This window comes from Rhinolophus sinicus, chromosome 13, assembly GCF_057876585.1.
Source record: "Rhinolophus sinicus isolate RSI-liver-muscle chromosome 13, RSI-T2T, whole genome shotgun sequence".
Classification (NCBI taxonomy): domain Eukaryota; kingdom Metazoa; phylum Chordata; class Mammalia; order Chiroptera; family Rhinolophidae; genus Rhinolophus; species Rhinolophus sinicus.
The window spans coordinates 58,802,664-58,824,682 of record NC_142513.1 but is presented as its reverse complement, the minus strand read 5'-3'; the positions used below and the strand labels follow the sequence as shown (position 1 = coordinate 58,824,682).

General features: G+C 38.3%; 1 protein-coding gene across 1 annotated transcript in view; it reads right to left on the bottom strand.

Moving 5' to 3' along the window:
- FANCI (FA complementation group I) overlaps window positions 1-22,019 on the bottom strand; it is a 58,273-nt gene that overhangs the window by 14,621 nt on the left and 21,633 nt on the right. The window contains exons 17-27 of the mRNA XM_019726751.3: window positions 20,922-21,036; window positions 18,782-18,904; window positions 15,138-15,206; window positions 10,111-10,212; window positions 8,996-9,163; window positions 8,798-8,919; window positions 8,121-8,285; window positions 6,943-7,122; window positions 4,678-4,847; window positions 4,260-4,336; window positions 3,084-3,200 (exon numbers count right to left, since the gene is read on the bottom strand). Coding sequence (XP_019582310.3) covers window positions 3,084-3,200; window positions 4,260-4,336; window positions 4,678-4,847; window positions 6,943-7,122; window positions 8,121-8,285; window positions 8,798-8,919; window positions 8,996-9,163; window positions 10,111-10,212; window positions 15,138-15,206; window positions 18,782-18,904; window positions 20,922-21,036 — 1,408 coding nt within the window. The remainder of the gene's footprint in view (window positions 1-3,083; window positions 3,201-4,259; window positions 4,337-4,677; window positions 4,848-6,942; window positions 7,123-8,120; window positions 8,286-8,797; window positions 8,920-8,995; window positions 9,164-10,110; window positions 10,213-15,137; window positions 15,207-18,781; window positions 18,905-20,921; window positions 21,037-22,019) is intronic.

The following is a 22,019-nucleotide window of genomic DNA, read 5'->3' as shown; positions in this document are numbered from 1 at the left end:
AACAATCAACGAATACAGTAAAGTTGCTGGCTACAAAATCAACGCACAAAAGTCCATTGCCTTCCTATATACTAACAATGAAATCTCAGAAAAAGAAATACAAAAAACAATTCCTTTTGCAATTGCAACAAAAAGAATAAAATACCTAGGAATAAACTTAACCAAGGATGTGAAAGACCTATATGCTGAAAACTATAAGACTTTTTTGAAAGAAATTGAAGAAGACACAAAGAAATGGAAAGACATTCCGTGCTCATGGATTGGAAGAATCAACATAGTTAAAATGGCCATATTACCCAAAGCAATATACAGATTCAATGCAATCCCCATCAAAATCCCAACGGCATATTTTAAAGAAATAGAACAAAAAATCATCAGATTTGTTTGGAACCACAAAAGACCCCGAATAGCCAAAGCAATCTTAAGAAAAAAGAACTATAATGGAGGTATCACACTTCCTGACTTTAGCTTGTACTACAGGGCCACAATAATCAAAACAGCATGGTATTGGCAGAAAAACAGACACATAGACCAATGGAATAGAATTGAGAACCCAGAAATAAAACCACATAAATATGGACAGATAATTTTTGACAAAGAAGCTAAAAACATACAATGGAGCAAAGACAGCCTCTTCAATAAATGGTGTTGGGAGAATTGGATAGCCACGTGCAAAAGAAAGAAACTGGACTGCTATTTGTCACCAAGTACCAAAGTTAATTCAAAATGGATCAAAGACTTAAGCATAAGACCTGACACAATAAACTGCATAGAAGAAAACATAGGTACTAAACTTATGGACCTTGGGTTCAAAGAGCATTTTATGAATTTGACTCCAAAGGCAATGGAAGTAAAAGCTAAAATAAACGAATGGGACTATATGAAACTTAAAAGCTTCTGCACAGCAAAAGAAACCATTGACAAAATAAAGAGGCAACCAACTGAATGGGAGAAGATTTTTGCAAACAGTGCCTCTGATAAGGGGCTAGTATCCAGAATATACAAGGAACTCATGCAACTCAACAACAAAAAAACAAACAACCCAACTGAAAAATGGGCAGAGGACTTGAAGAGACATTTCTCCAAAGAGGACATACAAATGGCAAATAGACATATGAAAAAATGCTCAACATCACTAATCATCAGAGAAATGCAAATCAAAACCACAATGAGATATCACCTCACCCCAGTCAGAATGGCGATCATCAACAAGACAAATAGTAACAAATGTTGGAGAGGCTGTGGAGAAAAAGGAACCCTCATACACTCTTGGTGGGAATGCAGACTGGTGCAGCCGTTATGGAAGGCAGTGTGGAGGTTCCTCAAAAAATTACGAATAGAATTGCCATATGACCCAGAAATCCCTCTCCTGGGTATCTACCCAAAAAATCTGAAAACATTTAGAGATAAAGACACGTGTGCTCCAATGTTCATTGCAGCTTTGTTTACGGTGGCCAAGACATGGAAACCAAAATGTCCTTCGATAGATGAATGGATGAAGAAGTTTGGGTATATATACACAATGGAATACTATTCGGCAGTAAGAAAAGATGATATAGGAACATTTGTGACAACATGGATGGATCTTGAGAGTGTAATGCTGAGCGAAATAAGTCAGACAGAAAAAGCAGAGAACCATGTGATTTCACTGATATGTGGTATATAAACCAAAAGCAACAAAAGAACAAGACAAACAAATGAGAAACAGAAACTCATAGACACAGACAATGGTTTGGTGGTTGCCAGAGGGTAAGGGGGGTGGGGGGTGGGGGGTGGGAGATGAGGGTAAGGGGGATCGAGTATATGGTGATGGAAGGAGAACTGACTCTGGGTGATGAACACACAATGGGATTTATAGATGATGTAATACAGAATTGCACACCTGAAATCTATGTAATTTTACTAACAATTGTCACCCCAATAAATTTAATTTAAAAAAAAAAGAAATCTTCTTCAGTTTGGAAGATACCAAAAAAAAAAAAAAAAAGAGACTACTTGAAATTATTGGGGGGAGGAAGTGAATTTTAAAATAAAAATTTTTTCTGTATGTAGTAGCCTTTCCAAATCCATTTATTTTCCCTCTAACGTCCTACGACTGTCCTCTGTTTCTTTTCCTAGGCCTGTGTTCTTTGCATCAAAAGTAGTGGATAAAAGAATGAAGCTGAAAGTAAAGTGGGGATGAATGTCTGGATCTAGGATGAAGTGAGTAGCTGGCAAAAGGGACTTTCTTTGGGCTGCTCGGAACTCGGAGGACAGGAAAATCAAGGCTTTTCAGTGCTCCAACACCATAACTCCCCGTAGGTTATAGTCTCTATAGACGAGCTCTTTCTGAAGCAAGCTCACACTGGAGGTTCGTACCCTAGGGCCCCAACTTGTCCTCCTCACAGATCAGGAAGTAGATGTGACAGGGACACACAGCCCTAGGCACTTGAGGATGCTCTTTATTTTCCATACAGGGAAATTACTCTTGAATAGGACAGACCCACCAAATGTGGCCCTTCTCTTGTTCCTGTGTGTGTGTAAACGCTCATGTGAGTACACAATGCTATGCTATACACACATACATACAACCTATCTCGGCAGAGTTGTTTCTGCTTTGGGACTGCAGTCACACTTTCTGATTTAACCATCTATTGTTGAATTTCCCCCAAAGTCAGTACCAGCTAACCTTACTGAGAAAGCCAGCTGCTAAATGTCAGCTACCATCTTAATAATTTACGTATTTTCATCTTAAAAGAGAAGAGGAAACACTAAGAGTGAGTAAAAACACAGGTTAAGGTTGAAGACACCAAAGATAAACAAGACTTTTCTATAGTGCTTACTGTTGACCCTTGACAGCGGCCAAACGAAAACAGTATGTTCTTGCCCTGTATGGCTGTACAGCACGTCCTGGTAGGAACACTATGCAGGAAAGGGGTACGTCTCATAGACCTTACGTTAACTCAGGAGCATAATTATACATCTAGTATTTAAAATAAGCCTGACTTGAGGAGGACACTCAGCTCCACTCCTTTAAGCTACAATAGCGCTTGCCTTCTGCGGGATGCAGGATGCGGGGCGGGACGGAGTGAGTGGTACTCTACCTCGGGGGAGGACGGCTCCAGCAGCTTCGACAAGCTGGAGAGGAAACTGACGAGTAGGACGGCTTCTTTGCTATTAAAGTCTTCCTCTTGGCTGCTAAGTAAATTCAACAAGGACCTCTGAGAAAGGGAAGTATACACAGACACATTAGCAGATGTTCTTACCAGGGAGGAGAGACATCAAGCCAGAGATTCCTAAGGCTGAGACAAAAAGGAGTCAAAGCTACCAAAATTCCAAGAGGACAAAATGTGAAAATAAACTTGAATAGCTACTTTCCTACCCTGTTTTCGACTATCAAGCATTCTCTTAGTAACTATGGACTCCTGTCCCCTCCCAATGTACATGAGGAATGTCTGTGCACCCAATTCTGGGGAACGTACAGCTCCCCAAGGCCGATCCACTGACCTCAGGTTCAGACCACGCCCCCACCCCAGCATTCTCTACCTACCTTCCCTGTTTCCTTTCTCTCTAGTCCACTCACCACCTGAAATACTCTGTATTTTATCTGTCAGTCTTTTCCCCACTACAACGGAAGCTCCACGAGGGTAGGGGTTTTCTCTCTTTTGTTCCTTAGTACATCCCCAGCCTGGAACAGTCCCTGACACACAGTGGGAACTTTAAAATTATCAATTAAATAAAGAAATCCTTTGCTATGTAGTGTCAGATGGGTAGTAGACGTGGTGGGGTTATCACTCTGTGAGGGGGTAAATGTCTAAACACTATATTGTTTTGTACACCTGAAACTAAACAAACAAAAAACCAAAAAACCCTTCTGTGATAGAAGATCCAGATATTGTAACCCATGGTTAGAAACTAATAGGCTTCACTGTCCAGTCTTTTTGCAATCTGACAGACAAAACCAAATTATAATACACCATGGACACAAAACAAAGACAAACTCCATACCTTAAGGGGCTGCTTCCTGGTCAACTTAAACAGTGATCGCTGGAGGCAGTGAATGCTGCAGGGTGGGGTGGCTTAACACACACCCGGCCCAGATCCTCTTAAATGCGTTACCTTCCATGCTAAGAACTGTCCTCTAGCTTGGATGATGACCCAGAAAACACTCCTGTCCTACGATACTTGCTCACTGTGGGCCCATGCTCACCAGCTGCCACGTGCTAACAGTCCCTTTGCAAGAATCCTCAGACAAGCACAGCAGCTTCCGTGCTTCTCACCTGAAACTGCCGGATCTGGAACGCTGCTCTCTGAGTGACAGTCACTTCCACCTCTTCTCCCTCATTATCTGGGACGTCTAGGAAAAGAAAAGAACTCTATCTTCTTGGAAAAGGGCTTACTATGCTTTTTTGTGTGTGTGTGTTTTAATAGCTAACATTTTTGAAAGCCAGAAGTGTAGAGAGAGGCACATTTAATTACATTCCTAACATTCTGCAATTTCTTACTACATTCCATTTTCCAAACACTATGTGTGGTTAAGTTTAATCCAGGAAATGCCAACTCTGAATTCACTGGATGTCACTTCTTAGTTAGGACTGCCCTCAGGTGTCCTTCGACAGATTAACAAATAGAAACAAGAGGTTTGGTTAAGAAAGAGAAACCCAGACCGAGCCAACTTATCAAAACTGAAATGCCCACCCAGCGCCTGGAGAAACAGGGGAATCCTGGGCTGATAGAACTGCTGCACGGCCCCGAAGATTTTCTGCAAACCCTCCAAACACAGCAGCGAGATGCTCTTTCCTTTCTCTTTCTTCCCCGACTCTTCTTCCACTGAAGTAGGAATGGAAGTGTATCTCCAAAGTAAAACCCTGAAGAGTGGAAAAGTGATTTTATTTTGAAAGTCAGCTTCACTGAGGTACAATTTATACGCAGTAAAATTCACTTCCTGGAGATTTACACTTCTATGAATTTTAATACACTCAGGGCACCTAGTCATCCCCAGTCAAGACGTTTCCATCACCCCAAAAGTTCCTTTACGCCTTTGTAGTTAGTTCCCTCCCCCTGATTTTCTAAGAAACCACCAATCTGATTCCTGTCCCTATGATTTTACCATTTACAAAATATCACATAAAAAAGGTATCAGTCAGTATGTCGCCTTCTGAGTCTGGCTTTGTCAACTTAGCATGTGCTTTCGAGTCACCTGTCTTGTTGCGTCTATTGGGAGTTTGTCCCACGTTACTGCTAAGTGTTATTCCATTGTATGGATATACCATAGTCTGTCCTTTCTGCAATTTATCCATCCATCTGTTGGTGGACATTTGGGTTGTTTCCAATTTTTGCTATTATGGATAAAGCTGCTATATAGAAACCTCGATATGGATATATACTTTCATTTCTTTTGGGTAAATACCTAAGAGGGAAACGTGTAGATCATATAGTACTGTGTTTCCCTGAAAATAAGACCTAGCCGGACAATCAGCTCTAATGCGTCTTTTGGAGCAAAAATTAAAATAAGACCGGGTCTTATTTTCGGTGAAACTCGGTAGGGGCATGCTTAACTTTTTAAGAAACTGCCATACTATTTTCCAAAGTGGCTGTACCATTTCACATTCCCATCAACAGTGTACAAGAGTTCAAACTTCTCCGTATCCATGACAACACTTTGATATGGTTGGTCCTTTTACTTTTAGGCAACCTAACAGGCACTTAGTGATTATCTCATTGTGATTTTAATCTGCATTTACCTAATGATGAATTATACTGTCTATCCTTTTCTGTCCTTACGTGCTACCATCTATATCTTTTTTGTAAAGTAGCTGTTCAAAATTTTAGCCATTTTTTAATTTGGTTGTTTGTTTTCTTATTAACAAGTGAAAGAGTTCTTTATGTGCTCTGGTTACCATTCTTTCATCAGATGTTTTTTGCAAATATTTTGTCCAAATTTGTGGCTTATCTTTTAATTTCTTTGAGTGTTTTTCAAAGAGCAGAGTTAATTTAAAAATATAGAGGATGCCAAAAAAATGTACACACATTTTAAGAAAGGAAAACTATTAAAATTTTAATATGCGTACTCAATACATATTGATAATAAAAAATGAGTACAAGTCACATTTGACTTGTGCAATTACAAGAGGTGCTCAAAGTGGTTCCCATCAGCGTCTAGACACTTCTGATTACGGTGAACTACTGCTAGAGAAACGTTGACCAAAGTGTCCACTTATATACCCTTTTTTGGCATCCCTGGGTATGTATTAATAAATAGATTGTGCTTCTGGTGTTATAGCTAAGAAATATTTACCTAAAACAAGATCGAAAAGATTTTTCCATTTTCTTCTAGATGTTTTACAATTTTTGGTTTTACATTTATATCTGATCCATTTCAAGTTAATCATTTTGTATATGGCACGAGGAATGGATGAGGTTCCTTTTTTGCATATGGGTGCCCAACTGTTTTAAAACCGTTTGTAGAAAAGACATTTCTTTCTCCATTAAGTCACTTTGGCACCTTTGTCAAAAATCAAATAACCACATTTGTGTGGCTCTATTTCTGAACTGTCTGCTTTGTTCCATTGATTCTGCCAATACCACACTATCTTAAATACAGCGACTTTATCTGGGGGTGCCAAAAAAATGTATGCTAGTGGACACACTTCGGTCAACGTTGCTCAAGCAGTAGTTTGCCATAATCAGAAGTGTCTGGACGCTGATGGGAACCACTTTGAGCACATCCTGTAACTGAAGAAGTCAAATATGACTTGTATTCATACTGACTATGACAATTTTTAGTTTTTTCCTATCTTAAAATGTGTGTAAGACAGGCACTCTCTGTAGTAAGACTTGAAATCAGGTAGTGTGGATCCTTTTTGTTCTTTTATTTCAAACTTGTTTTAATTATTCTAATTATTCCTCTCGTGGAGATTCCACAGCAAGTGCAACAGGTTTCTGAGGGTGAGAGTAACTTACCGAGTTATGTTACAGAGGTTCTGAAAGACCTTCTCTGGGTTTTGGCCACCAGGGCCACTCACGTGCCCTGTTTTCTTTAGCTGCTGTATCTTCTGCAGAGCCATGCTCACTGCATAGCGCATAAAGTCATTGTTGGACCTCAGGACAGAAAGGCTCTCTTCGTGGCTTTGGGTATTGTCCCTGGAGACAGAGAGAGGGGGAGAGGGAGACTGATTCCCCTACCGCTATTGAAATCTGGAATTAAGCTTTCTCAGGACTGTTCAGAATAGCGGCACCAGCAAGTTCTGAATGACAGATTCTAGGCAGTGCCACGGCTGCCTAAATTAGGTTCCCTGACCCAATTTCCCCATGTGTGGGGGGGGCGGAGGGGGGGAAGAAGGGGGCTTCCACCCCACAACACCAAGCCATTCTCAGACACCAGCAAGGTGTCTAAAAATTCAATTCACTTCTGATACAGTCCACAGAGATTGCATCAGTTGCCCCAGGTTAAGGGCTCAGTCCTACAAGGCAGCCCCCATGGTTGGTCTTCCTGGCAACCAGTCCCAAGCCTTAGGTACTTCCCAAAGACACCTTTATCGTTCTCGACACTTAGGAAATTACAAGGGTTTGGGGACATATCAGTCAGGAACTGTGGATGAAAACCACATATATGTGAGAAATATATTTCTGTCATCTGAATGGCCAAATACATATTTCTTATAAATCACAATATTGCATTGCACTTTTACAATCATTTTTAGTGTTACCTCATTTTTCTCCTCCCTCCCCCAGTTCTTCTACTTTGATAAAATTTAAACGTGAGTCTTGGTTTTCTTTAGTTTTTTTTGTTCTTCCTGTTTTTTTTTAAATTCAGGTTTCTCTTTCTTCACTTTTTATCTGTTATTATGTTCAAGCTACTTAGGAAGATTTCCTCATAACAGCTTACTGGAATTCATGCCTATCTTTTCATTCATTAGTCCGTGGTCTCTAATATTTCCTTTAATAATTCAAGGTACCTCTTTAAAGTGCTGATCTAGGATTGTCTAGCTTTCCTGTCAAGACAATTACAAGCCTCCTACTTATTTCTTACTATATATACAGTAAGAATTGTGACTCCACACTAGGTAAGAACGCCTACCCAGGTTCACCAGTATCATCTTCAATGTGAAGCTGTCCTTAGCACTCTATTAGAACCTTACCTGAAAAGAGCGGTGAGAAGATCAGACACAAAGTTCATGGACAAAAAACTATCATGTGTTTTGTTGGCTGTTTTAGTTTTGCCTTTACCCGCTTTTTCGTTAAGGATGTCAGCGAGTTTCTTGTAACACAGGAATAAGCTCAGAACCTCCTCAAACTTATTCTTACTGTGTAAAGGGAAAAAGAGACCACCAAGGACAAGGTTTACTTTCACGTGCAGGAACAAGGGAATCAAAATGCTTCTTTAGACATCATGTTTTAGACACAATGTTATCGATGAATGAGCCTTCATGAACATGGCACTCCCAGTCATAACACTGTTATTTTTCCTCCCTTAGTTAGGCCAGTCAGTACAAAGCATGAGAGTCCAACACTACCACCAATCAAAATTTCTCTACCCAGATGAGGAGTTCTTGAGTTCAGGGTCTGGGGAATTCTGAAAATATGAAGGCCTGCTAGAGGCACCGCATTCATCAGCCTGCTTGGCATATACTTGGGTGTCCCCTGGTAGAAGGAACATAGCCTGATCTTAGGCAAGGCATCTATCCAAGAGATAGTGTCACGGTCTGAAGTCTGTTCAGTACTTAGAATATTGTTAGAGTTAAAAAGAAAAAGCAAACAAAAACCCACAAAATGGAGTATTCAGAGAACTCCAAGTAGAATCATAGCAATGCCTTACCTGAAATTACCAATGGAGAAATTATATTCTATTAAAACCTCACAAACTCCCATCACAAGAAAAGCACAGATGTTATTTTTGATGCCGATACCAGTGCTCTGAGAAAAATCTGCTGACTTATCCTAAAAGGTACAAGATCAAAATTAACAAGCTACTAAAAACCTCCAATATCTAATACAACTGAGACTTAGCAATTACCAGTTCAAAGTCCTCTAGTTCACTCTTAATCATTCTACTGGTAATAGACTCCATCATGTCATCTAAGTCTTGATAGAACCCTTCTTCCTCCTCCTCTTCCTGCTGTAGGGGCAACACGCTAGTCTTGTACCAAGCCAAACAGTGCTGAACACAGCACAGCAGATGATCCTGTGGAAGGAAATAGTAATTATTCGTGAGTGTTCAGTGCTAACCCGTGAAGCTGCTGATAAGCAACAAATACATTTTATCTATAAGGCTAAAGTTAGTTATTAATTAGCATCATAAGTTAAGTCAATTTCAATGAACAAAACTGGAAAAAATTAACTGACCTAACAGAGGCACTGTTTTCTGACCTTTCCTGTAAGCAGCTGGCTCCTCAGAATGCAGCCTCCGATGTGCTCTCTGATCCAGTACACATATCAGAACCAGGCTGTGCAGTTAAATCCTTTCTAGCTCCTCTGAGTCCCAGAGGATATTCTAAAGATGGGGGAATCTCTGGGAGACAAACATAGCATCTCTGATCTAGGCTGAGGACATGTCATGGCTCAGCAGGTCCATGTATGCAGGCAGAATAGGACAGTTCCCCGGCCATGAGTTCTAAGTCACTTGGGGTGGTGGAATTTCAGTTTTATCTTCTCTTCCCTGTCTTTCCGAGGGTAGACAGCAACAGGAAACCAACCTGTCCTAGTTTTGCTGAAGGGTCAACAGAGTGCTAATTCTAGCTCAGCCTAAATCACATACTCTCTCCAGACTACCGAAGCAGGTCCCCTCGGTTCATCTGCTACTAGGTGACCCCCTTCCCCATTCTGAAGTATATTTATTTATATACAATCAAAGAGCCATAAATGGGAGATAAAATGCTCTTTGGGGGAAGTGGGGGATGTCTTGACTTAGTAAAGTGCTGACAGAGGTATCTTACCAATAGATCCAAGGTGATGATGGGTCAGGAAAGCAAAGAAAAGCGGGGAAAATTTATGAGTGAAAAGTCACTGGGAGTAGCAGCAAGAGAGGTTCACAGGGAAAGGCATCTCTTTCTGAAATTCAACCCTATCAATTGGCTATATTTTAACTTAACAGTAAAAAAATCACGCTTATAGGAAGAATCAACATCTCACCAGTGGTTCTTGTAGAGAGATCTGATCTCCTTTGGTCGAAATACAAGCTTCTAATTTCAGAGGAGGCAGCACATCAGACTGTGGCTCGTAGTACTGTTTTAACTGCGTATGGTAAGGAAAAAAGACACCATGGCTCAAGAATGCTTCCACTTCTTTAACTGGCTAAGCTAATGGCCCCTGTCATGGCATTCTAAGACACATTTCCAAATGTCTGAAGAAGAATGCAGCAAAATGTGTGCTGCTTTGGCTCACTCACATCCTTTTCCCTTGCTTTGGCCATCGTACTAATTGAGATCTTCTTTCCTGTTCCACTTCCGTTACCTCTCCTACAGAACATCATAAGCTCTCACACCAATTCCTAAACTTGCACAGGCAAGCAGCATTTTCAGTATAGCTTGACAGCTAGAAGTCAGGCTCTAGAGTCAGAATGGCTGAGTCCAAACTCCCAGTACCATCACTTATTAATGATGTCAATAAAAGTATGCCTTGGTTTCTCACCTGTGACATGAAGATACTATTAATATACACGTATATGGTTATTTAAGGATTAAATATGCCAATACATGTAAAGTGCTTCAAACACTACTACGTGGCACACAATAGAACTCAAAAAACATGTTAGACATTATTTTAATTTTTTGCTTTTGGAATTTGCAGATTTTTAAAGGTCCGCAGTTGGGAGTTGGGAGGCACTGATCTATTCCTTCAATCACAATTTTGTATTCTTGTTAGTGTGTGAATGTATATGGTCTGATCATTACATTTTGAAAGACACAATATAGCTAACAGGATATAAATTTTAAATAGGCTCAGGCCTAAGGCACAATGAAAAGCTTTTGATGAACAGTATAGGACTTTCCAATCATTTATACACATCTGAGATCTTCATTTCAAATGGAGCTTCTTCAGCAGAATTATCAGCAGCCTTAACAAAGCAGAATTAACAAAGCAACGACAAAGCAAAAGGTGGTGGGAGGGAGAGAGGGAGAAAGAGACAACTTCCACTTTCAGCAAAATGATGGACAAGGAGTTTAGAGAAACCTCCTGGTAGAGAACAATAAAAATGATATTGCATTAAAATGTGTGTGTGTGTGTGTGTGTGTGTGTGTATACACACTTGTTAAGAGGAGAACTAAGATCATGGGAAAGTAAGAGACGTTCTCAGAGGTCTGAATATATTAGAGACTGTCATAAAGCATGAATCCCGCAAATACACGAGCAAATGAGCTCTAGGACTCATGTTAATTCTGACCACATCTGCCAATCCTTGGGACTCAGGGAACTGAAGACAAAGCCTTGGGCCCTCGGAGGGCTGTATCAGAAAACCTCCCGTCAAACTGGACTTCTCAAAAGGATAACCTTCGTGAATGAGCCTAAAAAGTAAAACCGTAACATGGAGAAAGCTGGTAGGGATATGTACCTAACTGAGCCTTGACTGCAGGTGGACGGGGAAAAGCTTTACCTGGGAATTTCTAACCACAAGCTAATCTCCAAATGGAGTGGTGGCTAGCATTTACACTACTTGTCTAGTCTGGAAAATCAAAAGCCAAAAATTTAAAGTTCAAAGAAAGAGAGTATAAAACTTCCAAACAAGGCAAAAAAAGAATAAAGGAATTAACTACCAATTTCAAATTTTACACAAACTAGAAAAAGGGGAAACATTCCCCCATCATTTTACAAAGCTCAGACTAAACCACGGAAGTGCACTATGAGAAGTGAAAATTATAGGCCATTCCCTCTTGTAAACATATATGTAAAACTTCTAAATGAAATATTAGTAAGCTGAATCCAGTAATGTACAAGAAAGGTAATATATCATAATTTAGGCTTATGCCAAGAATACAATGTTGGTTTAGAAGATCAATACAACTGACCACAGCAACAGATAGAAGAAGAAAAATTATAGTTATCTCAATAAATACAAAAATGCATTTGATAAAATTTAACATGCATCCAAGAGTAAAACAAGATGTGAAGTAGCAGAATAAAGAATAAGTAAATTTGAAGACAGATTACGAGACAATATCAAATCTTAAGAAAAAGGTTAAAAATATGGAGGAAAAATGAACTAAGTCTCAGAGATCTATTGGACAAATTCAGGCCAACATATCAAATCCAGCGTATCTACAACTGAAGTACCATAAGGGAAAGAGAGAAGGTGCAGAAAAAATACTTGATGCAATCATGAGTGAATATTTCTCAAATTTGGTGAAAGGCATCAACTTACACATCCAAGAAGCTTAATGAACTCCATCCAATAGGAGAAACACAAAGAGAATCACACGTACACATCCTAGTCATACTCTTGAAACCCAGACACAAGGAGAAAATTTTTAAAGCAGCAAAAGAAAAATGCCATGGCAAGTACAAAAAACAAAGGTAAAATAATTGGCTCACTTCCCTTGAGAAACAATGGAAACCAGAAGACACTGGAATGACATTTTCAAAGTACTGAAAGACTGTCAACCAAGAATTCTACGTCCAGTGAAACTATCCTTCAAAAATGAAGGCAAAATAAAGATATATCCAGAGAGATGAAAACTGAAGAAGTCATTGCTAGCAGACATGCACGACAGAAATATTGAAAGAAGTTCCTCAGGCAGAATGGAAATTACTCAAGACAGTAAACTTGAATCCACAGGTACAAATGAAGAGCATCAACAATGGTAAAAAGTTGGTACATCTAAAGGATCGTGTGTATATACCATATCTTTCTTCTCTTAATTACTATCTTAATTACTATAAAAGACATATATATAACTGTTTAAAGCAAAATTATAAAACTGTTTTGCTGGGATTTTAACATAGATGTAATGTATATGACACTACCACAAAGGCAGGAGAATAGAGCTATACTGGTAAAAAGTTCCTATATTTTACTGGAAGTAAATCAGTATTTATCTGAATGTACTGTAGTCAATTAAAGATGCATATTGTAACCCCTAAAGCAAAAGTTAAAAAGTACAACAAAAAGAAATATCACGAAAAAGTCCAGAAATGAATTAAAACAAATAGCAAAATAGCAGACCTAAATCCAACCATAATGATAATTAAATGTGAACTGACTAAACAGTCCCTTCAAAGGGGGTGGGGGTCACAATGGATTAAAAAGACAAGATCCCTTCCTTCACTTCTTTTCGGTATATACCCGACGTGGAAGTGCTGATCACATGATAATCCCATGTTTCATTTTTTGAAGAATTGCTATACTTTTTCCCACAGCACCTACACTATTTTACATTCCCATCGGAAATTCACAAGGGTTCCAATTTCTGCACATACTCACGACCACTTGTTCTTTTCCATTTTGACAACAGCCTTCCTAATGGATATGAAGTGGTACTCGTTGTGGTTCTGATTTCCATTTCCCTAATGACTAGGTGGTGCAGAGCATCTTCTCATGTCGTTTATTGGCTATTTGTGTATCTTTTTTGGAGAAATGTCTCTTTTAGTCCTTGGCCCATTTTTAAATTGGGTTGTATTGTTAAAGAGTTCTTTATATTATCTGGATATTAATTCCTTATCAGATATATGATTTGCAAATATTTTCTCCTATTCTGTGGGTTGCCTTTTTACTCTGTAGATAGTATTTTTCTAATGTACAAATGTTTTTAATTTCGATGAAGTCCAGTTTTCTTTTGTTACTGGTGCCTCTGGTCAGCGTCCAAGGAACTGCCAAATACAATGTCATGAAGCTTTTCCCTTATGTTCTCCTCTAAGAGTTTTATAATTTTAGCTCTTAGCTGAGGTCTTTGATCTATATTCATTAGTGTACATAGTGTAAGGTAAAGGTCCAAGTTCGTTTTTTTGCACATGGATATCCAGTTTTCACAACATCATTTGTTGAGAACTTTCCTTGTTCTTAATCCAGTATTTTTACATGAGATTTTTCATACTTGGGCTCTTGAGCCAGCAAAAAATGAGTTCAAATCCTAGCTCTTCCACTTCCTCTGTGACCTTGGGCAAATTACTTAACCTCTGAGAGCCTTAAAATACAAACCTGTAGAAATGGAGGTAACCGTTCTTGTTTTATAGGGTTGTGTGAGGACTAAATGAGATCATCCACACATAGTAAGTACTTCATTAAATGCTTGGCCCTCTAAGTGCTAAACGTCAGGTATTGACATCACTGTCAGTACATAATGGCATCTTGAACTCTCTTAATATATGTACAAGATTCAAATACCACATATGATTTAGCCATGAAAAGGCATGAAGTACTGACATGCTACAACAACCCTCGAAAACACTGTCTAGTCAAAGACATTAGTCACAAAAGACTACCTATTATATGACTCCACTTATATGAAAAGTCCACAATGGGCAAATCTGTAGAGACAGAAAGTATAGAACAGTGGTTGCTTAGGGCTGGAAAGGTGGGGAAAAAGATGACAAAATTAGGAAGTGATAGCTAAAGGTTGTGGAGTTTCTTTCTAAGGTAATAAAATGTTCTAAAATTGATTGTGGTAATAGCTGCACAACTCTATGAATATACTAAAAACCAACGAATTGTACACTTTAAATGGGTGAATCGTATGGTCCATGAATTATATCTCAATAAAGCTATTTAAAAAATTCAAATAGATGCTCAATGCCTAAGTGTTGAGGGTAAAAGGTCTTATTTACATGTCATAAGTCTTTCAGCTGAATACCTCCCATCTTTGATTCTTTTAAAATGTTTCATAATTTAAAAACCTTTCACTAAACTGAAAAGTACAGAATAACCTAATAGACACCCATGTGTCTATCACCTAGACTTAACACATGTCAATGTTTTGCTGTATTTGCTCCAATCTCTTTTTTTTCTTTTAGAAATAAAAAACCAGCAGATAAAGCTGCTGCCGATGGTAACGTGGCAGGTAGGTAAGTAGTAATCAAAATAAAACATTAAGACAACATCACAGGCATGTTCATGATGTACCAGCCACTATTTGGGAATTATTTTATATTCTGAAAAGCCTGGAAAATGTTAGTCGCCTCTCAATGCCCCATTATCTGTTCTCTGTATCCATAAAAATATTCTTTACCTGTGAGAGCAGAGTGTGCATGATTGAATTAGCCAGCTGCGAGTTTCTTCGAAGCACATCATAGAACCCCTAAGAAGAATCAAAGAGAGATAAGCTCTTTAACAGAGGTACTAGTGATTTGGACAATCATAACTTTAAGGTAACATTCTTCCTTTACCATATTCTGTTCTTTGAAAAAGATGGAGACAGTATTTGCTAGAGGAGCAATTCAGAAAGTTCAAGTTATTTGCCTAAGCTAAAAAGATCTCTGATCACCAAAAACAGGATTAATAAACTGACCATAATCCTCACAATTATTAAACAACAGGTCACTTCTGTCTTTGGAGTACTTTGCTCCTTCACAGTCAGAGACGTCCTAGGCCCTCATTCTTTTCTCTCATCCTACATTAACAGACTTCCCTGTAGGACATTCTTTACACTTAGTTTCCAGTGCTGCAGAAGTGCCTTCTGGACCTACACACACTAATGTCAATGACCATGATATCTCTCCCCATCCAAAATTTCTAGTCTCGGTTAAAAACTGCTCAAATTAAAATTGTGGGAGAACTTTCTTTTTGGAACCGGGAAAAGAGATTGTACAGTTCATCTGTGAGAAAAAACACATTGATTCCTCCCCCACCAAATATTTTTTTAAAAAGAAACAAAGGAAAATTAGCCCTAAAAGGCATTATTATGTTTTATACACGTATAATGATAAAAGATACTTGCGGTCGTGGCACAAAAATCTACAGATGAAATAAAGGCATAGCATATAAACAGAAATAGTAGACATAAAGGAGGTAATAATGTTTGAACAACTGGTTAACTTGAGGAGAAAAGTTAGGTCCTCACATATTATAGCAAAACAAACTCCAGATGAACTAAGTACCTAAACAAAACACAAAAGCATGGAAAAAACTAGAAGGAAATGTTAGTGAATATTCATTGGAAGGATATGGACTCTTTACACAAAAATAGACGTCTCAAAGGAAAAGGGTATTGGATTTAACAACCGAAATTTAGTATTTCTGTAGGTCTAAAAGGATCGTATTATTTTTTAAAAAGCAAACGGCAATATGGCATATACTTGAAACAAAGTGAAGCACCCAGTCTTTGATGAATAAACACCAATATCCTCATAGATTTAGGTCTACGATCCATTTTGAGTTAATTTTTTAAATTTGGAGATAAATAACAGTAGAGATTGTTTTTTTGCATGACAATGATTGTGCATACAAGAGTTAAACACAGGACATCTGAGACTGCTAGCGTTAGCAAAGTTTACTTGCACGGTTGGCCCTTGGCTGGTGGCTGGGGACTTAGCTGGTAAACAGCTACCTACACTGATACAAAACTTTCCATGAATGATAGAAGAGGTTTACTGTGCCTAAACTGTTTGTACAATGTGGTTTATGCTAAGTATCTGCTTTCCTTCTGGGAGTTTGGAATTCTAGTATGTGCTAAGCAAAGATGCCTATGTGACCAGCGCCCAGTAAAAACCTTGGGAGCCAAATCTCTAACCAGCTTCCCTAGTAGAAAACTTTGCACATGCTGTCACAACGCATTTGCTGGAGGAATGAAGTGCACCCTGTGCGAGGCCATTTGGAGAGGACTCTTAGAAGACCGCACCTGGTTTTCCTTGGAGCTCACCACGTCTCTTGCCGCCGCAGATTTTCCTTCGTATCCTTTAACTGTAATAAATCTTAGCCATGAGAACAAATATATGCTGAGTTTGGTGAGCCCTTCTAAAGAAATCTTTAAACATGGCGGTGGTTTTGGGAACCCCCCAATACAACGAACCACTGTTCCAGCATCGTTGAATTAATTACCTTGGGATCTTTGTCAAAACTCCACTGGAAAACTTTATTCTCTTTCAATTGTCTGGATCACTCTAGGTCCTTTACATTCTACGTTAAATTTTAGAATGGTCTTCAGTGTACATATCTTGTACATACTTTCTTAAATCTCTACTGTTTTATTTACTGTAAATATTCTAATTTCCAATTGTTCATTGCTAGTAACTAGAACTATAATTAATTTCTGTCTGGTTATTGACCTTGTATCCCACAACCTTCCTAAACTCACTTTTTTGTAGATCCTTTGGTATTGTCTATGTATACTATGTGAATCAAGGCAGCCTTAGCTCAAACTTTCAAATCTCTATGCCTTTATTTCTTTGTCTTGCCGTATTGCATCAGATAGGACCTTCAGTACAATGTTGAACAGAAGCACTGAGAACAAACACCTTTCTTTGTTCCTCATCACACTGGAGCGCAATCTTTCACCTTTTATATTAAACATAGGTTTTATAGACACCCTTTATCAGGATGAGGACGTTCCCTTCTAATTTTAGTTGGCCATGAGTTTCTGAGGGGTTTTATCACAAATGGATGTTGAACAAAGATGTAATGATTAAAAAAAAATTTCAGTGCTTGCCTGGGTGTGCCAACACTTGAATATGTTCTAATCTTGAACCTAGCATTGTGATCGAACATTCAGGTACAACAACGTTCACAGTGGGAAACTGGACACAACATAAATATTCAAAAATAAAGTTAATTACTATATATCCATAGAGCATTATTTAGCACTAAAAAAAATCACGTCAAAAAACATTTAATGAAATGAGAAAGTGCTTACGATGTAAGAGGTAAAAGTTATATAAATCTTATTCCAATTTTGCATGAATACACATAAATGAGTGGTGAGATTGATATTTTAAAAAATATTTTTCTATACTTTCCACATTTTCTACAATAAGCCAGAAAAATCCAGCGCCTGGCAACTACTGTAGCTCAATGTTATTTAAAGAATGTTAAATAAAGGTATTATAATAGCTGCTCTTTGAAATGACTTCCACTTAATCGACTTGCTAGATTATCTACTGCTCTCCATCCATCCATGAAACGTGTGCTGAGGTACACGTCACACTAAATGCTACACATGGCAGTGTATCATCCATGACCGCACACTTTTGTTCCCACTGGCTGAATTATATGCTACTCGTAAGTCAGTAGTTGTATTCATCCCCACTCATTTTTGCTAATTGTACTGTCATTATAATTACGCGATGTAACCAGGCAGCCTGTGAGCTGCTAAATACCAAAGCGCAAAATGAAAAAGAAGTTGTTTTCATAAAAACTAAGTTGAATGTTTTGGAAGGACAATAAATAACAGTAAGTCTCTAAAACCAATTTCTCATGAAATAGGGGTAAGACAATTATAAAAGTTAGGGAACAAACTGGACACATCTAGAAGGTTGCTGTACTAACACTGTAACTGAAGTGTCTTAAAGTTTTTAATCCCACTTTAGGTAAACAAAAACTTGAAATTATAGGCAATAAATTAAGGTGATGGTTTGAGAGACAGTGAGTTCCAAATGGCAGACGCATACTCAAAAGGACTTGGCTTTAAAACAAGACTGTCAAATTAATGGTACATTTAAATATTTCACAATAAAAGAAAACACTTTCAGTGTTTCACCTGTTCTTTATGAATCCTCAACTTAAACAACTCTTTGGCTAACCATCACTTAGCTACCAGCTCTAACTGCATCAAATGAGAGTGTGTGTACTACATTTTTATAATCAGAAAAAAAAAGGTATTAAAATAAAAAAGATTATGAGTTGGGGGATTACTATATTCCTTCCACTCCGTTGATTTACCTCGTAAAGCATGAGTCGAACGTCAGCCTGCTGGCCTAAACATCTCCTCAAACTGTCCATGATCTCAAGGCAAAACGTTTCATTGGCGACCGAATTGTAATGGCTGTGGACATCGACATGAACCTGTAAGAAAAAGAGGCCGCATCTTACCAAATTAGTTTCCATTAAGGAGGTAAAATGAGCCTATGTTCTTGGTAAAGAAACTTAGACTTAGCTTTCCCCACAGGCCAAAATCCAGGACTGAGGCAGACATTAGAATCAACACCTGGCTATGGTAAGTGTCACTCTTATTTTGGTTTGGAACAAGAGAATTTTCAAGCATTTTAACAAGATGAACTCTTCCCCATCCCTTAAGGTTTTCCCAGGCAATGTCAGCTGTTTAAGGCACAAAGATTATTTCATGACACTAAAATCCAGTAAGTCACAATACCAGGTCTGACAATTAAGTTCGCAAACTTGTTGTCATGATGTTGCTAACCGTTTTTTATATCAGAGGGCTTATTCATTATAAATTTGTACCAACTGGACAAACAGTGAACCAAGTTTACTATTTGGAAGTGCTGAAAAGGCTGCATAAAAAAGTTAGACGACCTGAACTTTTCACCAACAATTCATAGCTCTTGCATCACGACAATGCACCATCTCACAGGGCACTGTCTGTGAGGGAGTTTTTAGCCAGTAAACAAATAAATGTGTTGGAACACCCTCCCTCCTCACATGATCTGGCCCCCAATGACTTCCTTCTTTACCCAAAGATAAAGGAAATACTGACGACATATACGATGACAGCTCTGATGGCCATTACAGAAAAAGAGTTCCAAAATTGCTCTGAAGGGTGGACTAGGCGCGGGCATTGGTGCAGAGCTTCCCAAGGGGAGTTACTTCGAAGGTGACCAGAGTGATATTTAGCAATGAGGTATGTAGCACTTTTTCTAGGATAAATTCGCGAACTGTCAAACCTCATATACTTGCGTTTACTTAAAAGGCCTAAAAAGCTTTTTGTAGCTAGAAGAATCTAGCTCGTTTTGCTTCCACAAAATCCTGAGAAGTTCAGAGGTAGTTTGTAGTTTGGAAACGGACATGAGAAAGAACACATCCCTTGTTTGATTTACGTAACAAATTCAGCAATTACAGACCAAGAATTCCTAATCCTTATTACAGGCATCTTAGCAAGGTAGTTAATATTGACTGAGGTCAAATCTCAGTTCTACCCTTTACTGGTTCTATCACCTTGGGGAAGTTATGTGTTCTCTCTTGGCCTCAGTTTTTCTATCCATAAAATGGGGATGATGATAATATAATACACGAATGATACCCAGTGTTCCTGATATTTGTATTACAGACAAAACTTTTGTACAGTTATACTAGAGCAATGATGGATTCCTAATGAAACTGTTATATTAATGTCTATTATACACAAATTGTATAGCATATAATTTAAATTATCGTAATATAAATTATAAAGACAATTTTATTGCTCCAAAGGCCACAGTACCCAGTTATTGTAAAAAGTTGTTTTCTCAGATTACCAGGTTTAATAGATGTTCATGTGCAAAGCAAACTATTAAAGATGGGGATAATAAGAGTATTTAGCCTCAGAGAATTATTGTGAAGATAAAATGAAATAATGAATGTAAAGCACTTAGCACAGTGTCTAGCACAATAAACCACAAATGTAAGTCACCCATGTAATTCAAAATTTTCTAATAGCCAAATTTAAAAAGAAACTAGTGAGATTAATTTTAATATTTTATTTAATCCAACATAACCAAAATATTATCTCAAAATGTCATCAAAATAAAAAATTATTGAGATATTTTACGTTCTTTTATTTCATACTATAGCTTTAAAATCCAGTGTGTATTTTACACATACAGCACAACTCAATTTGGACTAGCCACATTTCCAATGTTCAGTTCAACAGACACACGGAGGCCAGTGGCTACCATACTGGATAACAGTTTAAAATACAGCAAATCTGCCATTAAGTGGTAACTGATACCATCATCATCATCTCCATGATTGTGAGTGTTTCAGGACTGTCTCTGTACAATCAGAATAGGAGGAAAAGAAAAGAGTTTGCACATCAAGAACTCCTGCGTCACTGCACGTACCACGAGCCAGGGCGAGCAATCCTTACCTGGCTGACACCGATAGGCTGACTGCACTGGGAGGACGACAAGCTGCCTAAAACTTTGAAGTTCTTCAGAAGCAGCAAAAACCCAGCAACTGCAGCTTTTCGGGCATCCAGCCGGCTAGCTCAGGAATAGACAAAGAAGTAGTTAAAAAACGACGAATTTCATAGGAACAGGCTTCTGGGTCAAAAAAAAAAATCCAGCTAGTTCTGTACAGAGAAGGAATATGTATAAACAGTGAAGCACAGAGCAAAATAAATTGAATTTATATACTCAAATAAGGCATCAGCTGTTGACAGCAATTAGCAGTAGAGGAATTCAGCTGGTTTTATTCATTATTTAATCTCACGACATTCTCTATACTTTCTTCTATCCTGACAAGTCTACATGGGGAATGAGAACAAGAGGACTGAGAGGGTGCACAATGCGCCTGATAACTCAAATGTGAGTACTGTATCGCAAAGGAAATTACTGATATTCTGTGTCTGAAGAAGCACTTCCCTTCTTCCCAGAGGAGTGCAGTACTTGGTGCCTTGTAAACCCTCCATCCAGAAAAATGGTACACTCATCTCATTGAAGCTCAACAACTAATTCATGTTATAGACGTTACAACATACACCCTTGGCCAGTCAGACACGCCTCTGGGTAAGGAGTCACAAAAAACTGTCAATTCTCAAACAAGGATAACAGTATTAGCTACTTACTAGCCGTTCCTCTGGATATCCATAAGTACATCAAAAAAGAGCCAATGAGATATCAATTGGGTATCTTATAGTTAAAGTACCAATGCTTTTCACTTATCACCTGTCTCACAATATTTTTAAGGAAATGGTATTACCATCTCTGGTTTATACATTAAGAAATAGAGGAAGAGAGCAGTATTGGCTAAGTCAAAAAAAAACAAAAAACCGAGACCCATCAACAATTGATTTGCTCTCTAGTCATAGACCACAACTCTGAGATTCACTTAAGTTTAACTATTTTCTTCTTAATTAAGGTGTTTCCTCTTCAGAATTGTTGCCAGCTGGCACTGGAACCTTACCTTTCAGGTTATTCTAGGGAGGTACAGCAAAGTACCTAAGATCACAACTTGAATTCTAGCT